The sequence below is a fragment of the Syngnathus leptorhynchus genome, chromosome 9, assembly GCF_054491065.1.
Source record: "Syngnathus leptorhynchus isolate UIUO chromosome 9, UIUO_Slep, whole genome shotgun sequence".
NCBI classification, from domain to species: domain Eukaryota; kingdom Metazoa; phylum Chordata; class Actinopteri; order Syngnathiformes; family Syngnathidae; genus Syngnathus; species Syngnathus leptorhynchus.
Genome location: NC_141203.1, coordinates 13,857,962 through 13,881,468, shown reverse-complemented (window position 1 = coordinate 13,881,468; position 23,507 = coordinate 13,857,962). Strand labels below are relative to the sequence as shown.

Here is a 23,507-nt window from a genome sequence, read left to right as displayed (position 1 = left end):
TCAAGGCGGGGCGGGCGGGCGGGCGCTCATGATAAGGAAGGAGAGCAAATCCTTGTCATGGCGTTTAATGGTTAACTTGGCTGCTTTTGGGGGAGGAAGCAAGCGAGGGAGGGAGGGAGGGAGGACTTTTGTCCAAGCGCAGCCCCCTGTTGAAACACTTTTTCATGGGCAAAGAACACATAGAGGACTATTTTTGGGGGGGTGGGGGAGGCTCCCATGGAGACCAGATGAAACCTCTGACGTCGCAAGAGAGCGTCCCAGCCGCCCGTCGGTCCCGGCCGGTTCTAATCACGGCGACTGCGCCCAGAAGCTGATAAGACACAATCGATACGAGCAAAATCCAAAGCGGCGTGGAAGAGGAGATAGCCCATGAAGAATTTGGCCCAACGAGCTGCCGCAAGTCTTTAGTGCGCCGCCACGGTTTTGGCGTGCTTGTTCAATCGCAGGTTAGTGAAAGAAGGTCTTGAAAATGTCGTCCTTTGGTCCCGGTTCTCCACCCACTCACGGCAACATGGACGAGGAGAAAGATTGGAGGCGGCTGGAACCCCAGCGCGGCCTCAAAGTCTTCCTGAGCGTCTTGTACGGCCTCATCCTGGTGACGGGCATCGCGGGCAACTCCGTCACCATCCGAGTCACGCAGGTTCTCCGGCGCAACGGCTACCTTCAGCGGAACGTGACGGAGCACATGGTGAGCCTGGCCTGCTCCGACCTTCTGGTTCTGCTGGTGGGCATGCCCGTGGAGCTCTACAGCGCCATCTGGTTCCCGTTCACCACGGCGTCCGGGGGGGACGCCGCCTGCAAGCTCTACAACTTTGTGTTTGAGGCGTGCAGCTACGCCACCATCCTCAACGTGGCCACGCTTAGCTTCGAGCGCTACGTGGCCATCTGCCACCCCTTCCGCTACAGAAGCCTGAGCGGGCGCCGTACGTCGGCTTTGCTGGCCCTGGCCTGGCTGCTGTCCGTTCTGGTGGCCCTGCCGCTGCTGGCGGCCACGGGGACGCAAGGCCACGTAGCCGCGCGGGCTGACGGGCCGCTCCGGAACCTGACCTTCTGCACCAATCTGAGGGAGCGCTGGCCGATGTACCGAGTCAGCGTCTTTGTGGCCTTCCTGATCTACGTGCTGGTTTTGGCCGCCGTGGCTTTCATGTGTCGGGCCATGATCGTGGTCCTGAGGAGGTCTCTGGGCTCCTCGGACGGAAATGTCAAAAGGTCCAAGCATGAGAGTGAAAAAGTGAAGATGGCCAGGAAGCAGACGATCGTTTTTCTGTGTAGGTTTTCGGCACGCTAGCTGGCGTCAACCCGAGGCCGCCGCCCTCCAGAGGCCCGAGGCCGCCGTTCGAGGCCGCCGCCCTCCAGAGGCCCGAGGCCGCCGTTCGAGGCCGCCGCCCTCCAGAGGCCTTGCGCTGGTTGACGTTTGTGTTCCCTCCTCAGGCTTGATCGTGGGCTCCTTGCTGGTGTGCTGGTTCCCCAATCAGATCCGCCGACTAATGATGGCCGGCGCGCCCAAGTCCCGCTGGAGCGCGGCCTTTTTCCACAGCTACATCGTCCTCCACCCGGTGGCCGACACCTTCTTCTACCTTAGCTCGGCCCTCAACCCCTTCCTGTACAACGTGTCCTCCCGCCGGTTCCGCCGGGTTTTCGTGCAAGTGCTGCGCTGCCGCCTCGACGTCCGGCACGTCAACCTGCGAAGCCAGGTGACGTCGGTGCCGCCGAGCTCCCTGCCGCTGGCCGCCGACGCGATCCGATTGGAAGAGGAGCCGCAGCCGCGTGACTCGGGTCCGGGAGCAGAGGCGGACTTGGTTTTGTAGGAATTGACATGGAAAGAATGGCCACGGATGCTCAAATGGCTTGCTTCATTGTTGCCTGTCCAGCTTCGTGTGCGCTAGCCAATTGACAAGCAGTGCGATTCAATGCTCTTCCGCCAGATGGCAGTGTGTACGATATTTCTACCGTGCAAGATCAAACCAAATCATGTCGACTTTTCACACTGAGCGAGCTTCTTCGAAATCAATGCAACACTCACAAGGACTTTCCGCCTTTATTTTGGGCTGCTGGATCGTGAGAAATATCTTCCTTGGCCAAGCAAAGGGAAGGAAGGAGCAGCGTCTGTCTCGTCCGGATTTGTCTTCTTGCTTGCTTTTTTATTTTTTCACTTGCTGTCTCCTGGAATGGCTCATCTCATCCTCCACGTTTTTGGTTTTTTTTGACGCAAACATCCATCAGCTCGGCCGCCACCATCAAGCGGCATATATTGATTCATTGAAGCAATGATTGTCATAATATTGGAAAAAAACTCAATTCAATTACACACGGAACCTTCCTCCAAAAGGCCTGTCTGTCCTATATTTGCCTGTTTCTGCCATATTTTCATACTTGGCGTAGCTCGAGTTGTCCAATTCGAATAAACAGCAAACAAAATTCAGGTCAAACAGGAAACACTTTATTTGTTACTTTTTTTTTCCCCTCCAAAGTAAAACAAAGCAATTTCATAAGTGATGAGTGCAAAGGAAACGATCACCAAAAGACATCATTGTGATTAACCGTTTTTTTTTATCGATATATTTAAAAAAAAACATCAATATAAGGAAGTTACAATAAATGTGCAATAAACTGACAAGTCCACCAATCAGTGCAGTGAGTAACAAATACGAGGTAAATGTTAGAAAAATACAATATGCATACTCATTATAATGAGTCTTTTTTTTTTTTGTCCACGACCACAAGAAGAAGAATGCCGAGCTCAATCTACCCGTATGTCAGTGTTGCCACTCGCTTCCCTGATCAATAAAAACCGCCTCACGCATTTCTAAGAGCTTTGTGTTGCTACGGGTATAAATAGCGCTGCTATTTTTTTTCTTTCTCCAACATGCACATAGCAGGTGAGCATAGTTTAAGTCACGAGGTAAATAAGAGGTCTAATGCTACGGTTTGAAGCTTTCTCCCCTCAAACCTTGATATGGCTCAATAGTGGCCCGATTGATGTGGAAACCATCATTTGGTGCCAATGAACAGTGCTTTGCAAATGGGAAAAAAAAAAAAGGTGGCTTCAGGACATTTTCACATCAATCCATTCAAAGTGGAAACGTGGCAAAATGGCTTGTTTGCAACTTGACCCCGCCTGCCAAACTGCAAGCCTTTGCAAACCCAAAAAGATTTTCTGGGTGCAAAGGGTGGAGCCAGTTGTGCACAAGCAGGAGTATTAAAGTTTGCAAAAACAAAACAAAAGGGCCATTACATGAACAAGGTAACAGAGGCAACATGATTCAACAGCAACAACAACAACACGCAAAAGTAGGATGGAGCCAAAGCAGGCGCCTAAATACCAGCAAAGGGATGAGCGCACCTGGACAAGACCGCTGGCCCGGGGGAGCGAGAACAGATGCAAAGCAAAAGCTAACCCGGCGGGCACACCTGGACCAGACCCATCGCTCCACCTGACGACAGCAGATGCAAACCCTAACCGGGTGACGTCGCACCAAAAAGGATGCGAGGAAAACATGAAACCCAACCAAACGTAGCAAAAAAAAAAACCCCCCGAAATCATCAACGCCAGGCAGCGAGTGGGCAGACAAAGTCTGCAATCCTGACACAGACGTTTTGAAGGACACGTGCTTGCAATTGGACACCAAAATGTCATCACGAGGAGCTTGTGGCAAGAATGCAAAGCACACCGTTCAAACTTCAATTTGAGTCTGGACCGAACCAGGAGCGCCGCCCATCTCCACGCGAGCTTTGCCTTTTTCGCATTGAATCCGGATTCGCAAGAGGTCACAAATGCAAAGTGAGGAAAAACGAGTCTCCGAGCGACGGCCACAAGCTCCTGGGCGGGCGGGAGCGTCTCTGGCGAAGCTCTCCCACCACCACCACGTGCTCTGGAAGGCAGACGGCGAGTGAAAAGGAAGCCGGCGTTTGGGCAAAAGCTCTCGGCGGTCTTACAGTTGGCCAGCTGCAGCCTGCTCTGCTCCTTCTGCTGGGCCGTCCTGCTCTTGCTTTTCATGTAGGTCAGCCTCTTTGCTTCCATTTCACCTGGCAAAAAGCAGAGTGCAAATGGGCTGCGGGGATGGATGCGCCAAGCTTGAGGCGGAGGCCACCTTAGTCGCAAGACACAATAATGATCAAATACGGGGCGTCCCGGGCGTCCCGGGCCTAGCGCTCATACGACGCATCACCTGCCGGTGGCGTGAACGCAAAGGGCGAGCGTCCCGCTCGGCGTCTCCGACCTCCGCCGGCTCTCCTTTACTTTACCTTGCGGGGCTCTCCGGGTGGCGTCGCGGGGATCGCACACGCGGCGGGGGCGGCGGCCAGACGTCACGACGGCTTGAGGTTGGGCTCGGAGGAAGGCCACGGAGGGGAAAGGCGGCGACCGGTCGGGGGCGGACAGAGAAGGGGGCGCCCCGTGGTCCCCAAAAGCCGAGGGGATCCTCCAGCGGGGGAGCGGGGACGCCTCCTCGCCGGAGGAGCCCGCGACGGATGGCTGGGGTTCGGGCCCGGGGGTTGATGACGAGGACTTGGGGAGGAGGTGCAGGATGGAGGAGAAGAAGGAGCAGGATTCGGGGAGGGGGATGGTCCCGATTCCGCTGTCCAAGGTTCGCATCTGGCGGCCGGACCCTGGGGCACAAGCACAACGGTTGGCGGGAGGGAGGGAGGGAGGGAGGGAGGAAGGGGAGGGAGGGAGGAAGGCGAGGCAGGAAGGGGAGGGAGGAAGGCGAGGGAGGAAGACGAGGGAGGAAGACGAGGGAGGAAGACGAGGGAGGAAGACGAGGGAGGGGCCGGCGACACCGCTAACTGTGGCTGAAGTGGCTGGCACTGAATTCCGTTCTTTAGCCCACCCGCCATTATTTACATGACCGAGACGGACAACACTGCATTGGCTTCGACCTCGTTGAGCGAAAAAACCAAATCCTCATTTTTCCGTTGCGTTTGTGTCACTTTCCAAATAAGCAAAGGACTTGCCGCCACTTTATTTTCTAGCAGTGCCAATTGACACGGAGGCTGGAAAAGAGCCAATTGCAGTGAGTCCACTTCAAGCACGCACGCTGTCCGTTCCGTTTTGACATTGAACAACCAGCATGCGTCCACCACGGAATGCACCATGCCTTCAAATACACACCGCATTTCAACAAATGGCATTTTCTTACAACTGCCCGCGGCCAGACAAAATCAACCTTTCTGTCGGCGTAAGAAGCAGAAAGTAGGCAAATTCCAATTGACTTGCCCTGGCCGACGGTGGAATTGCACCCAAAAGCGCCGAAGCAAATCCGCCACGCGATAGATACGATGACGCCCTTTGCATTGAACGGAAACCTTTTTGAAAAGGGGAAAAGATGCCCAAGAGTCTCCCGCCCGCCCGCGCCGCGCCACGCCACCACACCACACACAAAAACACGACACGAGCATCGAAAGCACGACTGGCGACGGATCTAATTGAACAATTAGATCCAGAATGGGCTCACCCTGGCAACATATGAGGAGGACAATGAGGCGGGGCCAGGCCAGGCCAGGCCAGGCCAGGACAGGCAATGCGTGGACAACATGCCGCCAGGCTGAGCCAAGCGTTACCTTCACAATGCAGACTGGCCGGATTGCTCCCGAGTGGCTCCTGTCACCATCGTAAAAGTTCACCTTGTCTGCGGGACGCCTCACGCACGCACGCACGCACGCACGCACGCACGCACGCACGCACGCACACACGGCGGGCCCGACTCCAGCAAAATACAAATTGGGCTAAAGCGCTTGCTTTCACCCGTGTCGGAAGCAATGCAATCAAGCCAGTAGCAGAGGGCAAACTTAGTTGGGTTAGTGCTTAGGAGGCCTGGACTTACAGCAACATTTCAAAAGTGCTCTTTACTTCTTTCTGCAAAAAGGCAACATAGCCTCAGTGAGACTTCTTTCCCAGAGCCATTGTTGGCTGCCAGCTTACCCGTGACGGCGTCCTGCAGGGCGCTGGCCATCAGGGCTCCCTTTTGGCCCTCACCTCTCTGGCGCGTCACAGAAACCAAAGAAAAGATCAAGGTCAAGCGCGCTAGCGCAAAGAAGCTCGCCCGCCGCCACCGCCGCCACCGCCGCCACCGGCGCCGCTTCCTTCACCTGGGCCTCCCCCACCATGTCGCCGCCGCCGCCGCCATGCGGCAAGATCCCCGGGCAGGGCACGGAGATGCACGCTCGCACGGCATCGTGCGACTCTCTCCTTCCCGCCGCCGAGCTGAAATTGCAAATGGCGGCGGTCAGCGCGAGGCGGGTGGCCATTGTCATTTGGCGAACGGAAGGACGGCGACGACACGTCTCACCAATCTTTTCCGTCGCTTTTTCTCCGCTCTCTCTTCTTGTCCGTCTTGGTCTGCTTCCCCCCGGCCAGCAGCGAGCTCATCTTGGGATCCCTCTTCTCCTCTTTGGCCTTGGCCACGGCGTCCGTCTTGGCCGGAAGCTTGCCCTTGCGGAAACCGAACCAGTTGGCCAAGGCGGATCCCGACTTGTGCTTGACTTGGCCGCTCCTCTCCTGCTCCTGAGACTTGTGCAAGTTCTCCTCGATGCCGAGCATCACCTTCTCCTCGATGGCGGTGACGGGGCCCCGCCTCTCGGCTTCTTCGCAGACGGGTTCGCCGAAGGCGCTGCGGAACTGCTGCTCGATCTGCAGGCGTCTCTGGAGCCTTTCGCCCGACGAGCCCGGCCACGGAGGAAGCGCCGGGCCTTCCTCCATCAGGAAGTTGTTGAGGAGCGATCGGTTCAAGGGGCAGTGGTAGCTGACGGAGCCGCTCACGCTTCCCGGCAGAACGTCGCCCAAGGAGTTGAGGGAGCTCCCGGAGTGCGTTTTGATCTGAGTGCGCGCCTTGCCCGAGCGATTGAAGCCGCCGGGCCGCTCGGCGTAGCGAGCGCCGAAGCTCTGGCTCCGGGCCTTGGCCCCGTTCATGCCCATCACCGGCTTCAGCGGGGGTCTGGTGGACACCGAGACGGAACGCTTGAAGAGCCAGCCTTCCTCGTCCAAGCCCCAGTCCGCCGCCGTCACGCCGCCGGGCTCGGAATCCAGAGAATTGCAACGGGTCTCCGTCTTGCGCTCCTTCATCACGTGCGGCTGGCAAATGTACGTCTGGTAGCCTTGGACGCCTTTGGCCCAGGGGTCGGGATCCTCCCTGTTCTGCGAACGGGCCAAGGTGAAAAAGGTAGCGCTTTCCGCTCCCGAGATGGCCTCGTGGGATCTGGCGTTGGCGGGAAGGGACGTTTTGGCAGCTCTGGAAGCAGCACTCTGGCACTTGGCGTACGTCTGAGGCGGGACTTGGGAAAGTTTGGGCTCGCTGATGCTCTGCTGAGACCTTTGCAAAACGGTGGGCTTCGCCGCCGCCGTTCCGCCGTGGTACGCGGCGGCGGCGGCGGCGGCTCTCCCGACACCCGGTTCCGATTCCAGGCGGGGGGCGGCCGGCGGCGTTCTAGGCGAATGGCCGTTGAGGACCACTTGATTGTCGGCTGGAAAGTCGCTCTGGCGAACGGATGCGCTCTTGCCCGCGGCGGCGCTCGGAGGACCGTGTCCGGAGTCCGACGCGGTCCTGAGCAGGAGCGAAGGGCTCCGACCCGGCGGGGAGACCGGCTCCGAAGAGGACGACGGCTCGGCGAGTCGCTCCGGGTGAATGGTGGCGGCTTGCGGCTTTGAATCTTCGGCGTCGGCCGTCAGCGACGCGCTTTTGACCGGCGACGCCAGAGGGGAGCGCTGTTGCACGCGCTCCAAAGACTTGGAGTCGTCGTCGTTCTTTTCCGCCTCGTGATTCAAACTGTGCGCTTTTCCGTGATTGCTCCTTTTGTTGGGGCAGCCCGACTTGTGACCCGGGATGAGGTTCTGATGCAGAGGCGAGCGGACCTGTTTGTGCTGTTCGGCTCCGGCGTCGGCGCTCTTGCTGCGCAGGATGAAGGCCTTCCTGGCCGAGTCGCAGAGCTGCGCTTTGGGCTTGGGGTTCCTGCAAACGCCGTCGCCGTGGCGAGGGACCTCGGCCGAAGAGCTGCGCTGCCGGGCCTCGCTCACGCAGCTCAAAGCTTTGGTGGCAGAATGGCGCCCGCCGGGCTCGCCGTCTCTGGCCCGGGAATCCGTGCGGGATTTGCGCTCGCCGGACGGTTCCGGGTTGTTGTTGCTGTCGCTTAAGGTGACGCCGGAGTTGTGGCTTTCCGCTCGCGGCTGCTCTGCCGAGAAGTTGCCGTTGTCTGTGACGCTGAGAGGTTCTTCTGCCCCGTGGTGGCTCTGGACCTCTCCTGACACCTGGCCACCGGATTCCCGACTGATACGCGAGCGGTTGACGCTCTCGTGGCTGATGTTCACGTTTTGGTTTGTCCCCGACGGGCTACGTTTGACGCCCTCATCGGACGCAGTGGTGCAGTCCTTCTTCTTCTTGGAGACGCTGCTCTGAAGACGCTCGAGGTCTGCCGGACGAGCGGCAAGGGGGCCGGCGCTGGTCTCGGCGTCCCAGCCGGCGGCGCGCTGCGTCGCAAGCATCACAGTCATCATTGTCTCTCACTCGCGATGACCTTGGCTGTGTCGGAGGCTGTTTGTCACCTGTTGTTTGGACGGGCCCCGCCCCTCGGCCCAGGTGCGCGAGCCGCCGGACGAAGGCAGCTGGCCGCCGCTTCTGCTGCTGCCGCCGCGCGGGCACGTTAGACTCAAGAGACAGGGCCACCTCCCCGCGCCAATCGACACTTTTCCATTCCTTTGGATTTCCTGGACAGAAGAAAGCGTTTTTTTTACTTTCAAGCAAACAAAAAGTTCGACTGAAATCCAAAAGCAAACCTGCGGCGGTGGCAGCGGACTCGGCGCGGTGCCGACTCGCTGTTGGAAGAAGACGCTCAGGAGGCGGTTCTGCTGCTCCAAGTCAAAGACGCGCGTGCGCAGCTTGACGCATTCCTCTTTCAAGTCCTGCCAAAAGTACAAGAGGGAGGACCAGAGCGCCAGAGCCAGAGCGAGCACTTGAGTCTCCACCTTGACCTACCTTTTGAGCGAGGAGAGCCTGGACCACCTGATTGGCCACCTGCAGTCACAAACAAACGCTTGAGTACACATTTGACGGGGTGCCGCCGCCCTGGTCGTGGGGTCCTACCTCATCCAGGCAGCGTTCGTACTGCTTCCTCTGGTTGCGGTTTTCCAAGGACAGAGCCGAGTTCTCGGCCTGCGAGAGCCACAGGGACACCGGATGAGAGACCGCCAGCGCACGGGCGCTGATCATCAAGCGGAGTTGCCAGCGTGACCGGCCGAAAATGTTGTCGCCGAGTCGCACCTCCAGAGCTCTGAGACGCCGGAGCACGGAAGCGCCTTGGTCGGAGTCCTCGTCCGGAGCCCGCGGCGACGTTTGTGAAGGCGCCGGAGCCTCGAGGCTGTCCTGCTGCTTCCACATCTCCTCCAAAAGTTTGTCCTGGAAAGCAAAGCGCAGACGCGGCGTCATTTGGCCTCGGTGGATTGCGTCTCGGTCTTTTCTACCTTATATGCTTTCATCAGGTCCAGTGGGTCCACCTTGGGGCTCTCCGACGAGTCCTGGTTCTGCAGGAGGCTTGGCGCGCTCTCCTCCATCCTGCGGAAAGAAGAAAGTGACCTTTGAATGTCATTCATTTGACGCATCCTCAATGCTCATGTGCGCTTGATGAAGGGCTGATATTTGTTTTTGCGACATCATCCGTCCCCTGATCAGGCTCAACGGTTCTGTGATCACTCGCGATGGCTTGGGCTCGTGTTGAAATGCAAGCCTGCCAGCCTGCCAGCCAGCTAGCAAGCCAGCAGCAAGCCAGCCAGCCAGCCAGCAGCAAGCCAGCCAGCCAGCCAGCCAGCCAGCCAGCCAGCCAGCCAGCCATCCAGCCAGCCAGCCAGCCAGCCAGCCAGCCAGCCAGCCAGCCAGCCAGCCGCAGTGTATTTTTAGAAAGCCATTTGCATTTGAAGGAGCAAAAGAGAAGCTAAGTTGCCCGGTGCTCAACGTGCAAAACAAAGCCAAAGACTTGCTGTTCAACGCTTTGGGCTGATTGACAGGTCCTAAGTTTGACTTGATGGCTCATATTTTCTCCAACTTCCCCATATTAGGTGAGCCATTTTGGGCCAGGCTCCTCGCCGCTTTGGGTCTGTTTGCCGCGGTGCAGGAGGGGAGAAGGTTTTACCCGGCCGGCCGGTCGGAGAAGTTCTGTCGCGGCGTCACCGTCTGCCGGAGCCTCGGCCACGGGTCAGCCCGCTTCCCTTCCCTTCCCTTCCCTCCGACTGTCCGTCCGTCCGTCCTGATTGCTGCCTGCCTGCGCAAATGAATACATTGTTGTTGATTGGAAATGCGTTGAGAATTGCAGAAGGACAGATGTTGGTGAACGGGAAGCTCTTTTGCTTTGAAGCATTTGAGTCCAGCTTGATGGTTTGTGATCCTTACTGGGGAATGTGTACAAAAGGACGCATTGACACGGACGGGCCTTTACAAATGTCCATGAAGGTTCCCTCACAATGAATCCAGGTCAAGTGCCATGACACTTAATTGCGCCTCTGGCCGCTCGCGACTCACTCCGTCCGACCCATTTACACTCGGGCGCAGGCCGCACGTGAACTACTGCCGAGTTAACACCACTCCAACCCCAACGAGGAAGGCAAACGCTGACCGACCCAAATATACGTCCACACGTGCTCCTGAAAAGCGCCGAGTTTGGGCCCACGCTGAAAGGCCATCGCAAATGAACACAGCCGTTCGTTGCAAGTGAGGCTTTGTCAAATTGCAAATGGCCTCAGGTGCACGTCACTGGCAGGCAGTGACGCTTGCCAAGGAAGCGCTCGCCGCCTCTGCTGACCTACAAATCATTTCTGGGACGGAGGACACTTCCAAATCATACCGCGATGAACACGGCATGTTACAAAGTGGTATCACGCGACCAACAGGACACCGAGTGGGCTCGGCTCTGAAGACCAGACGCGTCCTTTGGAGAACAAAGCTAGAGGTGCTCTCCAAATGTCCATGGCGCACAACGGAGCCTGGCCTGGCCTGGCCTCGGCTGGAAGAAGAAGAAGAGCGGGCCGCGCCGCCTCCGCCGGCTCCACCGGGACAAATGTGGACATTGATGGCGCTTCACAATGGGCGGCAAACAAAGGCGGCACGGCACGCGCTGAGCCCCATTATACGTCTTACTACGCCGTTAAAGTGGCCATTCACGTCGGAACCCATCGGGGCGGGCCGCTCACGTTTCAACAGCTTCCAACTACGAGCGGATTGGACTCGGCCCGTGCGGGATGCATCGATGGCCGTCGGGCTAGCTTAGCTCCATTTTGTCATTCAGCGACACGGGTGTCCCTTTCAATGAATCGACTGTACCGACAATGGTTTCTTTCAACAACATCGCGGCATCTAATCAACGAGTTACGAGTTAGCCGGTCTTCCATCGAGTTGTTGCCATCAAAGGCCTAGCGGATGATGTCCATCTTTCACTTTGTATTTTGCTTGCGATTGCCCGCTGATATTTTGAGCGCTTTTTGAAGATGGTTGATGTCACAGAGGTTGTTAGCCCGCTGAGACAGACGACGTTATTCTTCTGTCGCTCTCTTGGTCTAATCTGGTCCCGCCGCGTGTTTTTATTTCTGGAGTTCAATCTTTGAGCGAGAGCTATTTATTGCTGATGTGCTTTTAAAAATATACGCGTCTTTTTTGATTGTGCTCAGACTGAACGACAACAATCAGGATTATTTCATCTTTTGACATCTGTTGTGAAAAGGATTTGAACCAATCCCTTTGGGAAGAGTTTGGACATCATTTCATTGAGCAATTTAACGTCGAGACCCGCGTCTTGCAAAAAAGGCCCCGAAACCAAATGTTCTGCTCCGACGCAGACTGGCTAAGGCGCCGAAGCCGGCCGCTTCTGAGCTCAGGTCCGTTGACAGCCGCTCGCCGCAAGCACTCGCCGGGAGCCTCAAAGAACCTCCGGGCTTTTTCCTGGGCTTGTTGCGGCGGAATCCGTCGGGCTGCCCCATCCGCGCCGGCCGAGGTCAGCGCCGCCCCACTCAATGAACCTTCGTTGAAGACGGCGGTTAACGGCGCGCAAACACATTTGCTTTTTTCTCCCGCTCAGATTTTGTGTGGTGTCAGGGCTTGATGTTGTTGGGAGGGAAACTTTCCAAGAAAGCGCCACGCCAAGAAGTGGCTTCTTGTTGCGATCAACGTGTCCGGCGGGCCAACTAGCCTGCGGGAGCCAGTCAATTATTGATGCGGGGCTTAGCTTAGCCTATTTTCTGGAGCATGCCGACTTGTTGCCATGCGTGTGTGCGTGCCACGTCTACCTGTTTGTGTATTATGCATGCAGCGTAGCAGGCTGGGCCCAAACCGCTTCAATGTGGCCGCGGCGTCTAAACGGAGGCTTTGGTCAGACTTGCTTTGCGCATGGCTTCGCTCGGGGCCATTTTGCCAACGGGGCCAAAATCTGGCTTCCAGAGCCGTATTTTGCCTCCGCCGGCAAATCCGTCAGTGTCAAAAGTCAAGAAAGGGCAAAAACGTTCTGCTTTTCCTGCTTCAACTTTGACGTTGTGAGAGTGTGACTTGTCAAAGTACGTCTGTTTTTGTCCAGATTTCTTTTCTTGAAAAAGATTCTTCTCAAAACAACTACTACCATGTATGTTTACATTGCAACATGAGGACAACGTTATTCCAGTCAAACTTCAAGGCTTTAACAAGCTCTTGAAAAATGCCAGTACGTCTTTTTTCTTGGGAACTCTCTTCTCCAAACTGTTCACCCATTCATGATTTGAAGACATACACCAATGTGAATTTGTCACGTTAGTCTTTGCATGTTTTTTTTTTTCTCTCTAATGGCTTTTTTGCCAGCCGTGCACGCATACGTGACATCACAGGACCTTTTCGGAATGTGCCAATTATGCCATAGTATGTTTGCATTGGCGGACATGAAAGCGTCGACTTGTGCTTAAGCTAAGCTAAGCAGAAGCAATGGCTTGCTTGCCGGCCGGCACGTCATGCTCCTGCGGAGGTCCTTACCTCGTCAGAGATGGACGTCACATCCCCGGAGCGCAGCGGGTAATCTGGGTCAGCGGCAGTGGCAGCGCATCCATCCGGGCCCGCCCGTGCGGACGCCCGCCCGCATCCGGCATCAGGAGCATCTGGCAGGTGCTCGCATCCTTGCGCACAAAAAAAGAAGGAAAGGAGAGCAAAAAATATCGATGAGGGGGAAGGAGAGAATTGGGGGGGAGATTCTAGTAGGGCTCTCTCTGCCAAGGACTCGGCAGCTCCGCTCCTCCTCCTCCTCCTCCTCTCCTTGGTGTTCTTCCTCCCCCCCTCGCGCTCACGGTGCCTAATTTGCCGCTTTATGGCTCTATTTGTGTCTCCCTGTGATGCTCAGCCGCGTTTCCACCTCGCCGCTCTCTCTCTCTCTCTCTCTCTCTCTCCTCTCGCTCTTTGGGTTCCTCAACTGCCCAGAGGATGGTGAACATGTGTGGATGGCGGGGGGCTGGGCCGGCTCGGAGTCGGGAGCCACGCTTCATAGGTGGTGACGCGTGTGGCGCGAGCGCATTTGGGGGGGGGGGGCATGAAAATGGATTGCTTGTTTGTTGCATGCACCCCCCACCCAGCCACCTCCCCTCCTTTAACCCAATTTTGCAGTCTGACAAGAAAAAAGGCATTGCAGACATTTGGGATAAGAACAGAAGGATTTGGGGATTGTTGAATTGGACTATTGCAAATGAACCCAAATGAAGATAGTCTTTTGCTCCTTTTCTAAACCCAAATTTCATGGGGGCAATGTGGGGATCTGTTTTTACAGCGCTACAACAGAGAGCTGCGTGTATTTATAGCTGGCTTGGCGGAGGACGACGTGAGGAAATAAGCTCCTCTATTTTCTCGCCCGCCCGCCGTCACACATGCGTGCATGCGTGCGTGCACTCGCTCGCATCTCGGGTGATACGCTGCCAGGCTGCGTTAGATCAAATCGTGTGCACGCACGCATTGCACGCACACCCAAAATGCACTTAAGTGTCTCTTTTAGGATGGAGAAGAATCGCTCCCGAGCGCGCTTAGTCACGCTGCTCTTGAGCCAAATTACAAGTCGGCTGAGCCAATATTGAGCGCGTGAACGGATGCGCTCATATGAAGATGCATGCGCGCATGCACGTGCGTGTGTGCGCGCGCCGTTGCAGAAGAATCCCTCTGGGCTTCTGCTTTGACCTAGATGGAGCCGTGATGCTCGGCGGCCTGACAGCCAGGCACGGCGTGTGCATATGCGCGAGCGGGATTGCGCACGCTCCGCCTTCAACGGAAAAGATGCAGCACAAGAAGCAGAGATGCCGGAAGCTTAGCTTAGTTTAGCTTAGCTGGATGACTTACTTTTGCTTGAAAGTCCAAGGCGGGAAGCCGGCAGCTATCTCCCACAAAACGGCAAACTGCTCACGGGGTGCTGTTCGTCCTACTCAATGGCGCGTCAAAGAAGCGGCAACGCTGCCAAAACGAAGCAAATCGCACTGCAAATCCGAGTCGTTTGCTGAAGCCCAATTTATTTTCACATGCTGCGTACACTTTGTCGCTCTTTCCAAAATTCAGCCATCCCTCGAGACAGAGCCGCCTCGGCTAAGGCCCGGCACTCGCCGGGGGTGAAGCCCGCCAAAACGGCGCCCCCGGTGGCAACCCCGTGCTCGTCCGCCAGCTCGGCCACCCTGGCGGCGATGAGAGACGCCGGAACGTGGCAGTACGGCTGACCCGCGATGCTGAAGGACGGCCAGGGCGCCGCCGTGGCGCCCCTCTGGCCCGGCGGAAGCCCCGGCACGCTCTCCACGTTGCAGGCAATTTCCACGGCCCCCTCGTGCGGCAAGGCCAGGACTTGGACCCCCGGAAGACCTCCCGGCGCCGATTCCCTGAGGGCGGCGGCGATGCGCCGGCCCACACTCAGGTCTTGAGTGGCGATAGTCACGTTGCAGTTCATGACGTAAGGACTGGCCCCGACACCTGCCATTAAAAAAAGACAAACCAGAACAATTTTCTTTTGGATCCAAGCGTCGTCGTGCCATTACCCGTGAGACCAAAGCGTTTGTCCGGCACGGCTCCGACGTCGGAGTCCGCTGTCTTCCGGAACCAGCCCATTTCCTTCCTCCGCTGAGCCAGCCCCCGTTGAAGAGGGGCATCCGCCCACCCGAAGAGGAAGACGCCGGTGCCCGGCACTCGCCGGGTGAGGCCCGTGGCGATGGCTGAGCGAGTCCGGCAAAGAGCAGAGACAGACGGGAACATGAGCGCCCCGCCCCGCCCGGACCTCCGCAAAAGAACACGCGCCCAAACAGAACCTGACCGCGAGATTCTCGAGCACAGTCGTCAGGTCCCACGTCCTCCCCCAAGGGGTAGATGGGTACCAGGTCCACGGCACCCATACACGGGTGGGCCCCCGAGTGGGCGCGCATGTCAAACAGCTGGCAGGCTTTCTCACAGGCGGACAAGACGGCCTCCCCTTAAGTGCGCACAAAGACGGCAGCTAATCAATTAAGGTTGCATCAAAGCCAACGGGGACCTACCGATGGCTTCGATAGCGGCCACGATTGTGATGACGGAGCGGTTGTAGTCGCGGTCGTTGAAGATGTTCAGCACCGCCGTCGCCTCTCTTCCGACACCTGCCCCATCGCAATGAAAACAAGAGCTGCTCAAAACCAAATGTCCGATTTGGAGAGTTGTGTTCAAAAAATAGCAGATTCCTTTTCAGCAGTCGCCTAACGACCATGCAAAAGTTGCAGAGAGTCAGAAATCAGATTTGCCTCGAGAGTCGTACAAGGCGGCCTCGGCCACGCTTTCCACCAGGTCCGCCCTGCGAGCTTCCGACACGTTGAGCAGACACGTCACCAGGCGTCTTCCCAATGCAGTGGTCGACATCTTTCTCTGCAAGAAGAAATGTGTGGAATGAGGGGAAGAAACATGCTCATCTTGTGACCATGCTGATTTGGGGGGGGGGTGAACAAAGTGCCCTGAGAAAAGCCACAGAGAGCACACAATGGTCCAGCCTAGGCTTGAACCCACAACCTCCAAACTGGGAGGCAAGTGTGCTAACCAAGTCATCCACTGAGCAGTATTCTATCAAAAGAAGCTATTCAAACTCATTAAAAAGTCGCTTAACAACGACGTAACATCCATACTATCTACTATCTCGCAATCATGGTTTGTTTTCATCATTGACACTTTGTTTTCTTAGGAAAGTGCAACATTTCATATCCAAGTTAGTATTCACCGAGTGGTCAACAATCACCGGCTGCTTACCATCGCCATCGTACAGAGACTGGGCAAAGTCCAACCTGTTACCTGTCACAATACTACCGTGAAATGTGAAAAGTGGCGTGTAGACATCCTTTAATTTAATAACTCGTTTTAAGTTTTCAATTGAGCCGAATATTAAATGTAACCATGCCGATGTTACTGAGAGAGCGCATTGGATCGCGTTTAACGAGGCGACCGGATGTCGTGCTCGACACAGCGAAGACGGAAGTAAGCACAAGTGAACCATCTTGGCTTATGGTCGCTTCTGATTCACGTACTGTAGCCGATGACCTCGCATATGTTGAATATGATTTTTGCTCTCCTTCATTAGTTCCTGCGTATTCAGAGCACTGCATTTGAACGTGCCAGATTCAAAGCATTTTGTTCGACTCTTGTTTCGTCGTCTTCGAGCGAAAACGGAAGTAAGCGACGATCGTTGGTTGTGAACTATCTTGGCTTACATGGACTGGCTGGGCGGACTCTGCCACGCGCAGGAGCAGTTGACGGACTGACGGACGACGTGTTGAATTTCAAGAACGTTTCGCAATACGACACGGTGCTACCGTCCGTCCGTCCGTGGATTTAATAAACAGCGCCTCTCTGTGGGCAAATCACAAAAACAAGCAGAAGAACGCATATTGGAACAATTTTCAGGCGGGGTGCGCCCCCTGAGAGCGGAAACGTCCGTGGTCACGCAAGAGGTCCTGTGCCTGTCGCATTGGATTGAAGGATTGACCTGATTATTGTGAAAGCTGCAGCCCAAAACGCGCCGATGACAACCACGGTGGCGCCGCCGTCCTCCTCTCCGGCGTCGAGCAGCCGTCCGGTCGGACTCTCCAAAGGTCCGGACGCGCCGAGGCTCCACAAGCTACTGGCCGTGCCCGGGTGCAAAGCAAACATGCTCAACGATCTGCTCCTCCTCCGGCCCGGAGACGGACACGAGTCGCAGGCAGATAACAGCAGCATTAGCAGGCATCTGGTGTTTTTCCACGGGGACATTCAGGTGAGCACCGCTCCACTGCATTGGAGGGAAGGGGGCGCTGGCTACTAACATATCTGATTGAAAGTAAGTAAGTAAGTCACCGGGGGCTCACCTTCTGAGGAAATTGCAAGCGTCCAGCATCCAAGTGTGTGCTGCTGCTGCTGTTGCAGAACTTCCAGGAGGAGATGTCCTCGCAGCCGGAGTGCGCCCAGTGGCTGGCGTGGAGCCTGGAGCAGGTGGGCGTCGCGCTGGGCCGCCGCTTCCCCGGCCACCACGTGTGGGTGGTGCGCGCCTCCCGCATGCACCTGCACAAGTTCAGCAGCTACCGCAACTTTGTGGAGAGCAACATGTTCGGCGCCCCGCAACACGGCCCGTACTCGCCCGACGGCGGAGCGCTGCGCCAACTCAGGTCGGGGAAACTTCTTTCCTTCGAAGCCATGGCTTAGCGTGACAGCTAAATGCTAGTTCACCATGTTTGCCCCACTAATTGACTCATGTCTGCTGACCTTAGAGTCCAACTGGGCTTACACACCATCAACATTTAGCATGAGCACGACCATGATGTCATTTATAGATCAGGCACATCATTTTCAAACATACGCCAACATACGATGGTTTGAATCAACCCAGCCAAAAGCGACGCGTGAATCTTCAAGCTGACGAACCTGGACTGTGGTCGCAGGTCTCTGCTGGTCCACGGGATGGAGCGAGCCGGCCTGCCGAACACCATCCGGCCTACGGGCGGCAGCGGATTCTCCCTGACTCTGGTGGGCTTCAGCAAAGGCTGCGTGGTCCTCAACCAGGTGGTGCACGAACTGGCCGGCGCCCTGGCGGACCCGCGCCTCTCGGACTTTGCCGGAAGCCTATCGGACATGTTCTGGCTGGACGGCGGCCACCCGGGGGGAAGCGAGACCTGGGTGACGGACAGGAAGCTGCTGGGCCAGCTGGCCGCCAGCGGCGTCGGGCTCCACGCCCACGTGACGCCCTACGAGGTGCGGGACCCCGCGCGGGCCTGGGTGGGCCGGGAGCACGCGGCTTTCGTGAAGAGGCTGGAGGAGTTTGGGGCACGTCTGCGCCATAAAATCCATTTTGCGGACGAGCCGCCGTCCATTGAAAACCATTTTGGGGTCATTCGGGAATTCTGAGGGAAAGCAAAAGAGAATTAAAGTCGCAGTCACCCAGGCCGGCCGTCGTCGCTGTTGAATGTAGCAAAGGCGATCATTCCGTTTGAATTCCAATGGGTCTCAATGACCCGTCAATCACATTGAAATCGTGTCAAGAAATGAAACTCTGCATAAAACCTCTGTTTTTATTCACTTTGCTCATTGCTGGCTTCGAATGAGTGATTTTAATAGTTGCGCTGAATACAGGATTTTTGTTTGTTCGACATTTCCGCTGCAAAAATTGGCAATTGTTTTTTTACGGATCTTCAAAGCAAAAGTCAAGCATATGGGAGGGAGGGAGGGAGGGAGGGAGCGAGCGAGGAGCCACCGCCGCTGCATCATCTCCATCAGCGTTAATGAGCCCAAAATGTGCATTAGCTTGTGTGTGGCTTGATCACAAAACCTGAGTTGACCCTGGGTTCAATTGGAACCATTCCAAAAGAAACAAACATATCAGGCAAAACAGTAGACTATTGTCATCAAGACATCGAGAGAAAACGCAAGTTGGAGCAAGACTCATTTGGAAATCCAACCTGAAGAGTCCGCTCGGGGATCCAATTCAATTCATTCCACGAGCAGGCTGGCAACAAATCTTATTTTGCCACCGAAATCAATCAAAGTGTCGATCATCAATTTCGGTGCCTCCCAATTTTTTTTTTTTTTGTTAATAAAAAAGGAAGCACTTTTTTTACAGAGAGCATGAAGCTAGAAAGAGCTTTCTTGAAGGCAAAGTAGTTAAATGAAGGACAAAACTTTGATACTGGTTTTGTTGGAGCGTACAATTGAAAATCAAACAGCTGGAAGCCTCTTTGTCGAAGGAGCCAGTGAGCCAGCGAGCATGGAATGTTTGCCGAGCCGCCACTCAAGCTTCAGCTCGTGAGTAAAAAAAAAAAAAAAAAAGCCAACCGAAAGATGGCTTGTATATCCCAAAAAATCGGGTCACTCATTTCTCAAGGCACTGTTGTACATACTTGCGTCACCTATATGACGACAAAAAAAAAAAAGCAGCCTCATTCTGAGCTGAACGTTAACAGACAGTGACGAGCGCTCGGACGCATATGGTCCACATCACATGGAGTCAATTGCCTGAATTTGTCACATGGCAAACACGGAGAAGTGACATGAAAAAAGTCGACGTTAGGAATATGAAAAGTGAGCAGTGATTTTTTTTTTTTCTGTTTATGCGCAAAGAAGAGCTTTCATTTTAAAAACCTGCGTGAATGCATAAAGCGCCGCGTCGATGAGGAAGTTAAGTGCCGCACGCCGGGTTCCCTTTTCCGCGGGACGACAAAAGCGGAACCGGTTTGGCCGCCGACGTGTCGTCACCTGACAATCGGATGAACACTGAAAAGGGAAAAAGGCCATTCAAAGATTGGGCTTTCCAAAAAGTGGCCATCAAGTGTGGGAATGTGCTTATGGCGCCCGCCCGTCCGGTCCACGTGGCAAAAGAAGCGCAGAATGTGCCGCCGCCAAAAGTCCACTGGCGACAAGAGGGCCGCGATGGCGGGCGGCGAAGGAGTGAGATAGATGATTATCTTTGGCTTGCGTTCATCAACATATGGAAATGGGTCGCCCGGCGCTCTTAAAAGCCATTTCACACGTCACCGTCTCCGAGAAGCGTCTCCTCGTCCAAGCGGACGCGTTTGGCGTGAAAGTGCAGCGGCGCCGCCGACTCCAGGAAGTTCTCCTTGTCTTCGGGGTCCTCGGGCGGAGGCGCCGCCCACTTTCCGCCGCAGCTCCGCTCGCGGGCGCCGCGGACGGACGGCACCTCGGGGCCGGCCGGCTGCCACAACCAAGGGTGGGCGATGCATTCGGCCGCGCTGGGACGGTCCCTGTCGGCGACAGATACTCGTTAGAGCGGCGAACAAAGCCAGCCGGTTGAAGAATTGACAAAGGAATAAAAAATAAAACAAAAACAAAAAAAAAGCAGCAGTTGCGGTTTGACGGTGACGCTGAGAAGAAAAAAAGCGTTGAGATTGGCCTCCAGACTTGAAGCCAGCCAGCCAGCCAGCCAGCCAGCCACGGGGGATTTCCAGTGGTTCAAGCAGTTTGGACAACAGCAAGCGGAAAGAAAGTGGCCATGATGAGGGGAGGCGGCCTAATTGCTACTTCCAAGCCGCATTTGTTTGTTTGTTTGTTTGTTGATGGAGCGTGCAAGGAGCTGTTGGCAAGTGACCTCCTCCTTAAAAAATATGAAAGGAGGGCAGACGTCCGCCCTTTTGCTCTTTTCTATTGTGGCTACTCACTCGGGCGCTTTGACCAGCAGCTTTCGGATGAAGTCCACGGCCAGCTCGGAAACCCTGGAGAAGGCCTCCAGGCTGTAGTCTACGTTGACCTGGGACACGTTCAGGTACGTCTCCTGCTTGTCGTCGCCGGCGAAGGGCGACTCGCCCGTCACCAGCATGTAGGCGATGACGCCCACGCTCCTGAGGCAAACGGCGGTCGGGCTCAGCAAACAAAGCCACTGGCTGCCTTTCAAAGTGGTCGCCGCCGCCGCCGCCGCCGCTAACTCACCAAAGATCCGTGGAGGTCGTGATGGGCTCGTAATTGAGGATTTCCGGTGCTGAGTGAAGAAAAGCGGAAAGAATGCCATTTAAGGTGGACAACTTACTTCCTGCTCGAGACGTGTAAGGAAGGGCTGACTCATTGGGTTGAGTCATTCCAACCGGAGGGGGGTGCGTTCAATTGTTGACTTTTCTTTCATGTCGGAAGGAGGTTTCGCAACAGCGCGCGCGCGCTGGCTCGCTTTCTTCCGCACAAACGTGACTTGTTTTTTCTTCTGGCTTACCCACATACTCAGGTGTGCCGAGAATCTCTCGCAGCTCGCCGACCGCGCCCAATCTGCGCGCCAGGCCAAAGTCGACAATTTTGATGTCCCCGGGTGGGGAAAGGCTGGTCAGGAGGATATTCTGAGGCTGAGACACACCGCAAAGAGTCAATACGGAGGCAAAGGTGCAGCAGAGGCCCGCCCCGCCCCGGCCCCGGCCCCGGCCCGTCACGTCCGTCGGCCACCTTGAGGTCCAGGTGCACCAGGTTGCTCTGGTGAAGGTGCTGAACGCCCTCCAGCGTCTGCCTGATCAGACGGGTGATCTGGGCCTCGGGCAGCAGCTCGTCACACACGCAGTGGTCGAAGATCTCGCCGCCCGCCGCGCTGGAAAAGGCCGCAGCGTCAAAGCGTCGGGCGAGCGCACGCTCGCTTTGCCGTCGGGACTCACTATTCCAGCACCAGGACGATGTCGTGGTCCGTCTCGTATGCGGCGTGCAGGTTGACCACCCTGGGGTTGCTGCGGGCCGTCTCCAGGACGGCCATCTCGTGGACCACCTCGGCCCGGCAGTCGCGGCCCCGCCTCCTTTTGCGCAGGAACTTGGCGGCAAACACCTTGCCCGTGGCTTTCTCCACGCAGCGCTTGACCACAGCAAACTTGCCCCTTGGACAAAGTGGACACCATTAAGGTTCAGCTTGCGGCCGGCCAAAAGCGCCAGTCGAATAACAGGTCAAACAAAACGTGACACTAAAAGTAGAACGTCAATGAGAAGAGGAGATGTTCCCATCAAAGTGTCAGACTGCAGGAATGACAACTCCAAACCGCTAGAACAGGTTGGACAAAGTTCATGTTTACGGACGGACGGACAGACAAGAGCAAAGTGGAAAAGTGACCTAGATTTGCAACATGAAACCGCCTTCCACTGTAGTGTGGAGCCAAAGCAAATAGCCATGTAAACGCTCAACCAAATCTGCCCTTTCATCGTTTCCTGGGCCTAAAATAGCAAGGGGTGCTTAAAGCGCGGTCCCGGGCACCCGGCGGGGCCGCGTCGCAGCGTGGAGGTCTGCAATTTCACCCGGCGCTAGAACAAAGGGCGCACTATTGCAGGAATACAATATGACCTTTTGGAGAACAAAATGGGTTTGATTTTTTAAATGGTGCCACTCGCTGTTGGCTGAAAGTGACATCACATGTTCTCACAAGTTCTAAAGTTTCCATTGCAGCGTAAAAGGCCCGGAACTAGAGAATACACTTGTAGTTTTAAAACTGACTGCTTCTGTTTCGAAAGCCATGACCACGTCTTGGTGGACTTTAACACCGACTTGATCTCTAATTGTTTGGTCTGACATTATTTGTTGGTGGTCCTGGAAGGGCATGTCTCTTGGCCACCAGGAGTTGTGGTTAACATCTGTCACCTTTCCGCGATTAAGGGCGAGAGAAACAAATTGTGTTTGGGAAGTGCTCCTCCGCTCACCTCCCCAGCTCGCCGGTGACTTCGAACACGGCATCCAGAGGCTCCGCGCTGATCGGTGTGTGACTTTCGGCCAGCAGTCCGGCAGCCAGCCCGCTGCGGCTATCCAGCCGCCTCCGAGACATCGTCGCCTCGATCGGCAGCAGTCGGCGCAAGGAAGCGAGAGTGCGAGCGAGCGAGCGAGCGAGCGGGTCGCCGCTACGAGAAACACGGCTTCGGGGTGGCCGTGAGGAGGACTCTCGAAAAAGGGCGAAGCGAAACTAAGACCGCCGCCAGCCGCCGGCTGCTTCCATGCTAGCCCGGTTAGCTTCCGCGCCGCGGTCAGGTCAGCCCGACTTCGTCAACTTAGCCGAGGAGGAGGAACTCGACGACAAAAACAGACCATCGACGACATGTCCCTCCATTGATTAGCGCGTCCAAATCGTTACACTTTGTGGGAGACTTTCCGCTTCTTTGCTGGCTCGCTCGCTCTTTCCTTCCCTGTCTTTCTTTTTGAACGACCTTCTTGTTTGACACTTTTGTCGACGCGTCACCGCTCGGCTCGGCACATGCGCACTGCTGTTTTGCGTTTGAATAGGGGGAAAAAAATAAAAATAAAGAGTTCAAAATGAGAAAGTAACTCTTAGTTGACGCATTTTTTAAAATCTGTGCTTGATTCCAAAACCAAATGGTCACTTTTTCAGTTTTGTCTCACTGTCGTGCTGCACCCTTACCCAAAGACGCAATTTCTTATTGCCAATCACATAAGGTTCAAATTTGGCAGCAATTGAGCAAAATCTAGAGGACAAGGCTTTTGAAGGACTCCTGCAAATAACCCTATGGACTCTAAAATGGTGACTTGAAACTAAACAGCCCAGACGTTTTCAGTCAGAGCTTCCTTGGACATTCTGCTCATAATAGACAGCCACCTTCCAAATG

At 55.7% G+C, this 23,507-nt stretch overlaps 5 protein-coding genes across 6 annotated transcripts; 2 read left to right on the top strand and 3 right to left on the bottom strand.

Annotated features, from left to right (window-relative positions):
* Positions 1-150: 150 nt before the first annotated feature.
* Positions 151-2,795, top strand: gpr39 (G protein-coupled receptor 39). The gene is made up of 2 exons (XM_085920656.1): positions 151-1,268; positions 1,432-2,795. The coding sequence occupies exons 1-2, from the start codon at positions 470-472 to the stop codon at positions 1,806-1,808; spliced, it is 1,176 nt and encodes a 391-aa protein (XP_085776782.1). The 5' UTR covers positions 151-469; the 3' UTR covers positions 1,809-2,795.
* LOC147051424 (uncharacterized) lies at positions 2,426-14,459 on the bottom strand. Its single transcript, XM_085920773.1, has 14 exons — positions 14,307-14,459; positions 12,966-13,105; positions 9,449-9,539; positions 9,249-9,383; positions 9,072-9,140; positions 8,964-9,002; positions 8,765-8,890; positions 8,534-8,695; positions 6,288-8,458; positions 6,088-6,202; positions 5,921-5,978; positions 4,246-4,608; positions 3,937-4,026; positions 2,426-3,872 (listed from the first exon to the last, which is right to left on the bottom strand). Coding segments are annotated over exons 3-14 (3,420 nt in total). The 5' UTR covers position 9,539; positions 12,966-13,105; positions 14,307-14,459; the 3' UTR covers positions 2,426-3,870.
* ftcdnl1 (formiminotransferase cyclodeaminase N-terminal like 1) lies at positions 14,453-17,443 on the bottom strand. Of its 2 annotated transcripts, none has more exons than XM_085920659.1 (6): positions 17,303-17,443; positions 16,212-17,226; positions 15,716-15,836; positions 15,479-15,574; positions 15,254-15,414; positions 14,453-15,160 (listed from the first exon to the last, which is right to left on the bottom strand). In XM_085920659.1, the coding sequence occupies exons 2-6, from the start codon at positions 16,218-16,220 to the stop codon at positions 14,516-14,518; spliced, it is 1,032 nt and encodes a 343-aa protein (XP_085776785.1). In that variant the 5' UTR covers positions 16,221-17,226; positions 17,303-17,443; the 3' UTR covers positions 14,453-14,515. The 2 variants fall into 2 exon arrangements, with proteins under 2 accessions (XP_085776785.1, XP_085776786.1); XM_085920660.1 differs by having other exon boundaries at positions 16,945-17,226.
* c9h2orf69 (chromosome 9 C2orf69 homolog) lies at positions 16,505-18,647 on the top strand. Its single transcript, XM_085920661.1, has 3 exons — positions 16,505-17,211; positions 17,361-17,599; positions 17,873-18,647. The coding sequence occupies exons 1-3, from the start codon at positions 16,981-16,983 to the stop codon at positions 18,333-18,335; spliced, it is 933 nt and encodes a 310-aa protein (XP_085776787.1). The 5' UTR covers positions 16,505-16,980; the 3' UTR covers positions 18,336-18,647.
* Positions 18,486-23,490, bottom strand: stk17b (serine/threonine kinase 17b (apoptosis-inducing)). Its single transcript, XM_085920658.1, has 7 exons — positions 22,593-23,490; positions 21,569-21,781; positions 21,366-21,504; positions 21,142-21,268; positions 20,868-20,916; positions 20,600-20,779; positions 18,486-20,185 (listed from the first exon to the last, which is right to left on the bottom strand). Exons 1-7 carry the CDS (start codon positions 22,712-22,714, stop codon positions 19,948-19,950), a joined length of 1,068 nt encoding a protein of 355 aa, XP_085776784.1. The 5' UTR covers positions 22,715-23,490; the 3' UTR covers positions 18,486-19,947.
* Between the last annotated feature and the right edge of the window lie 17 nt (positions 23,491-23,507).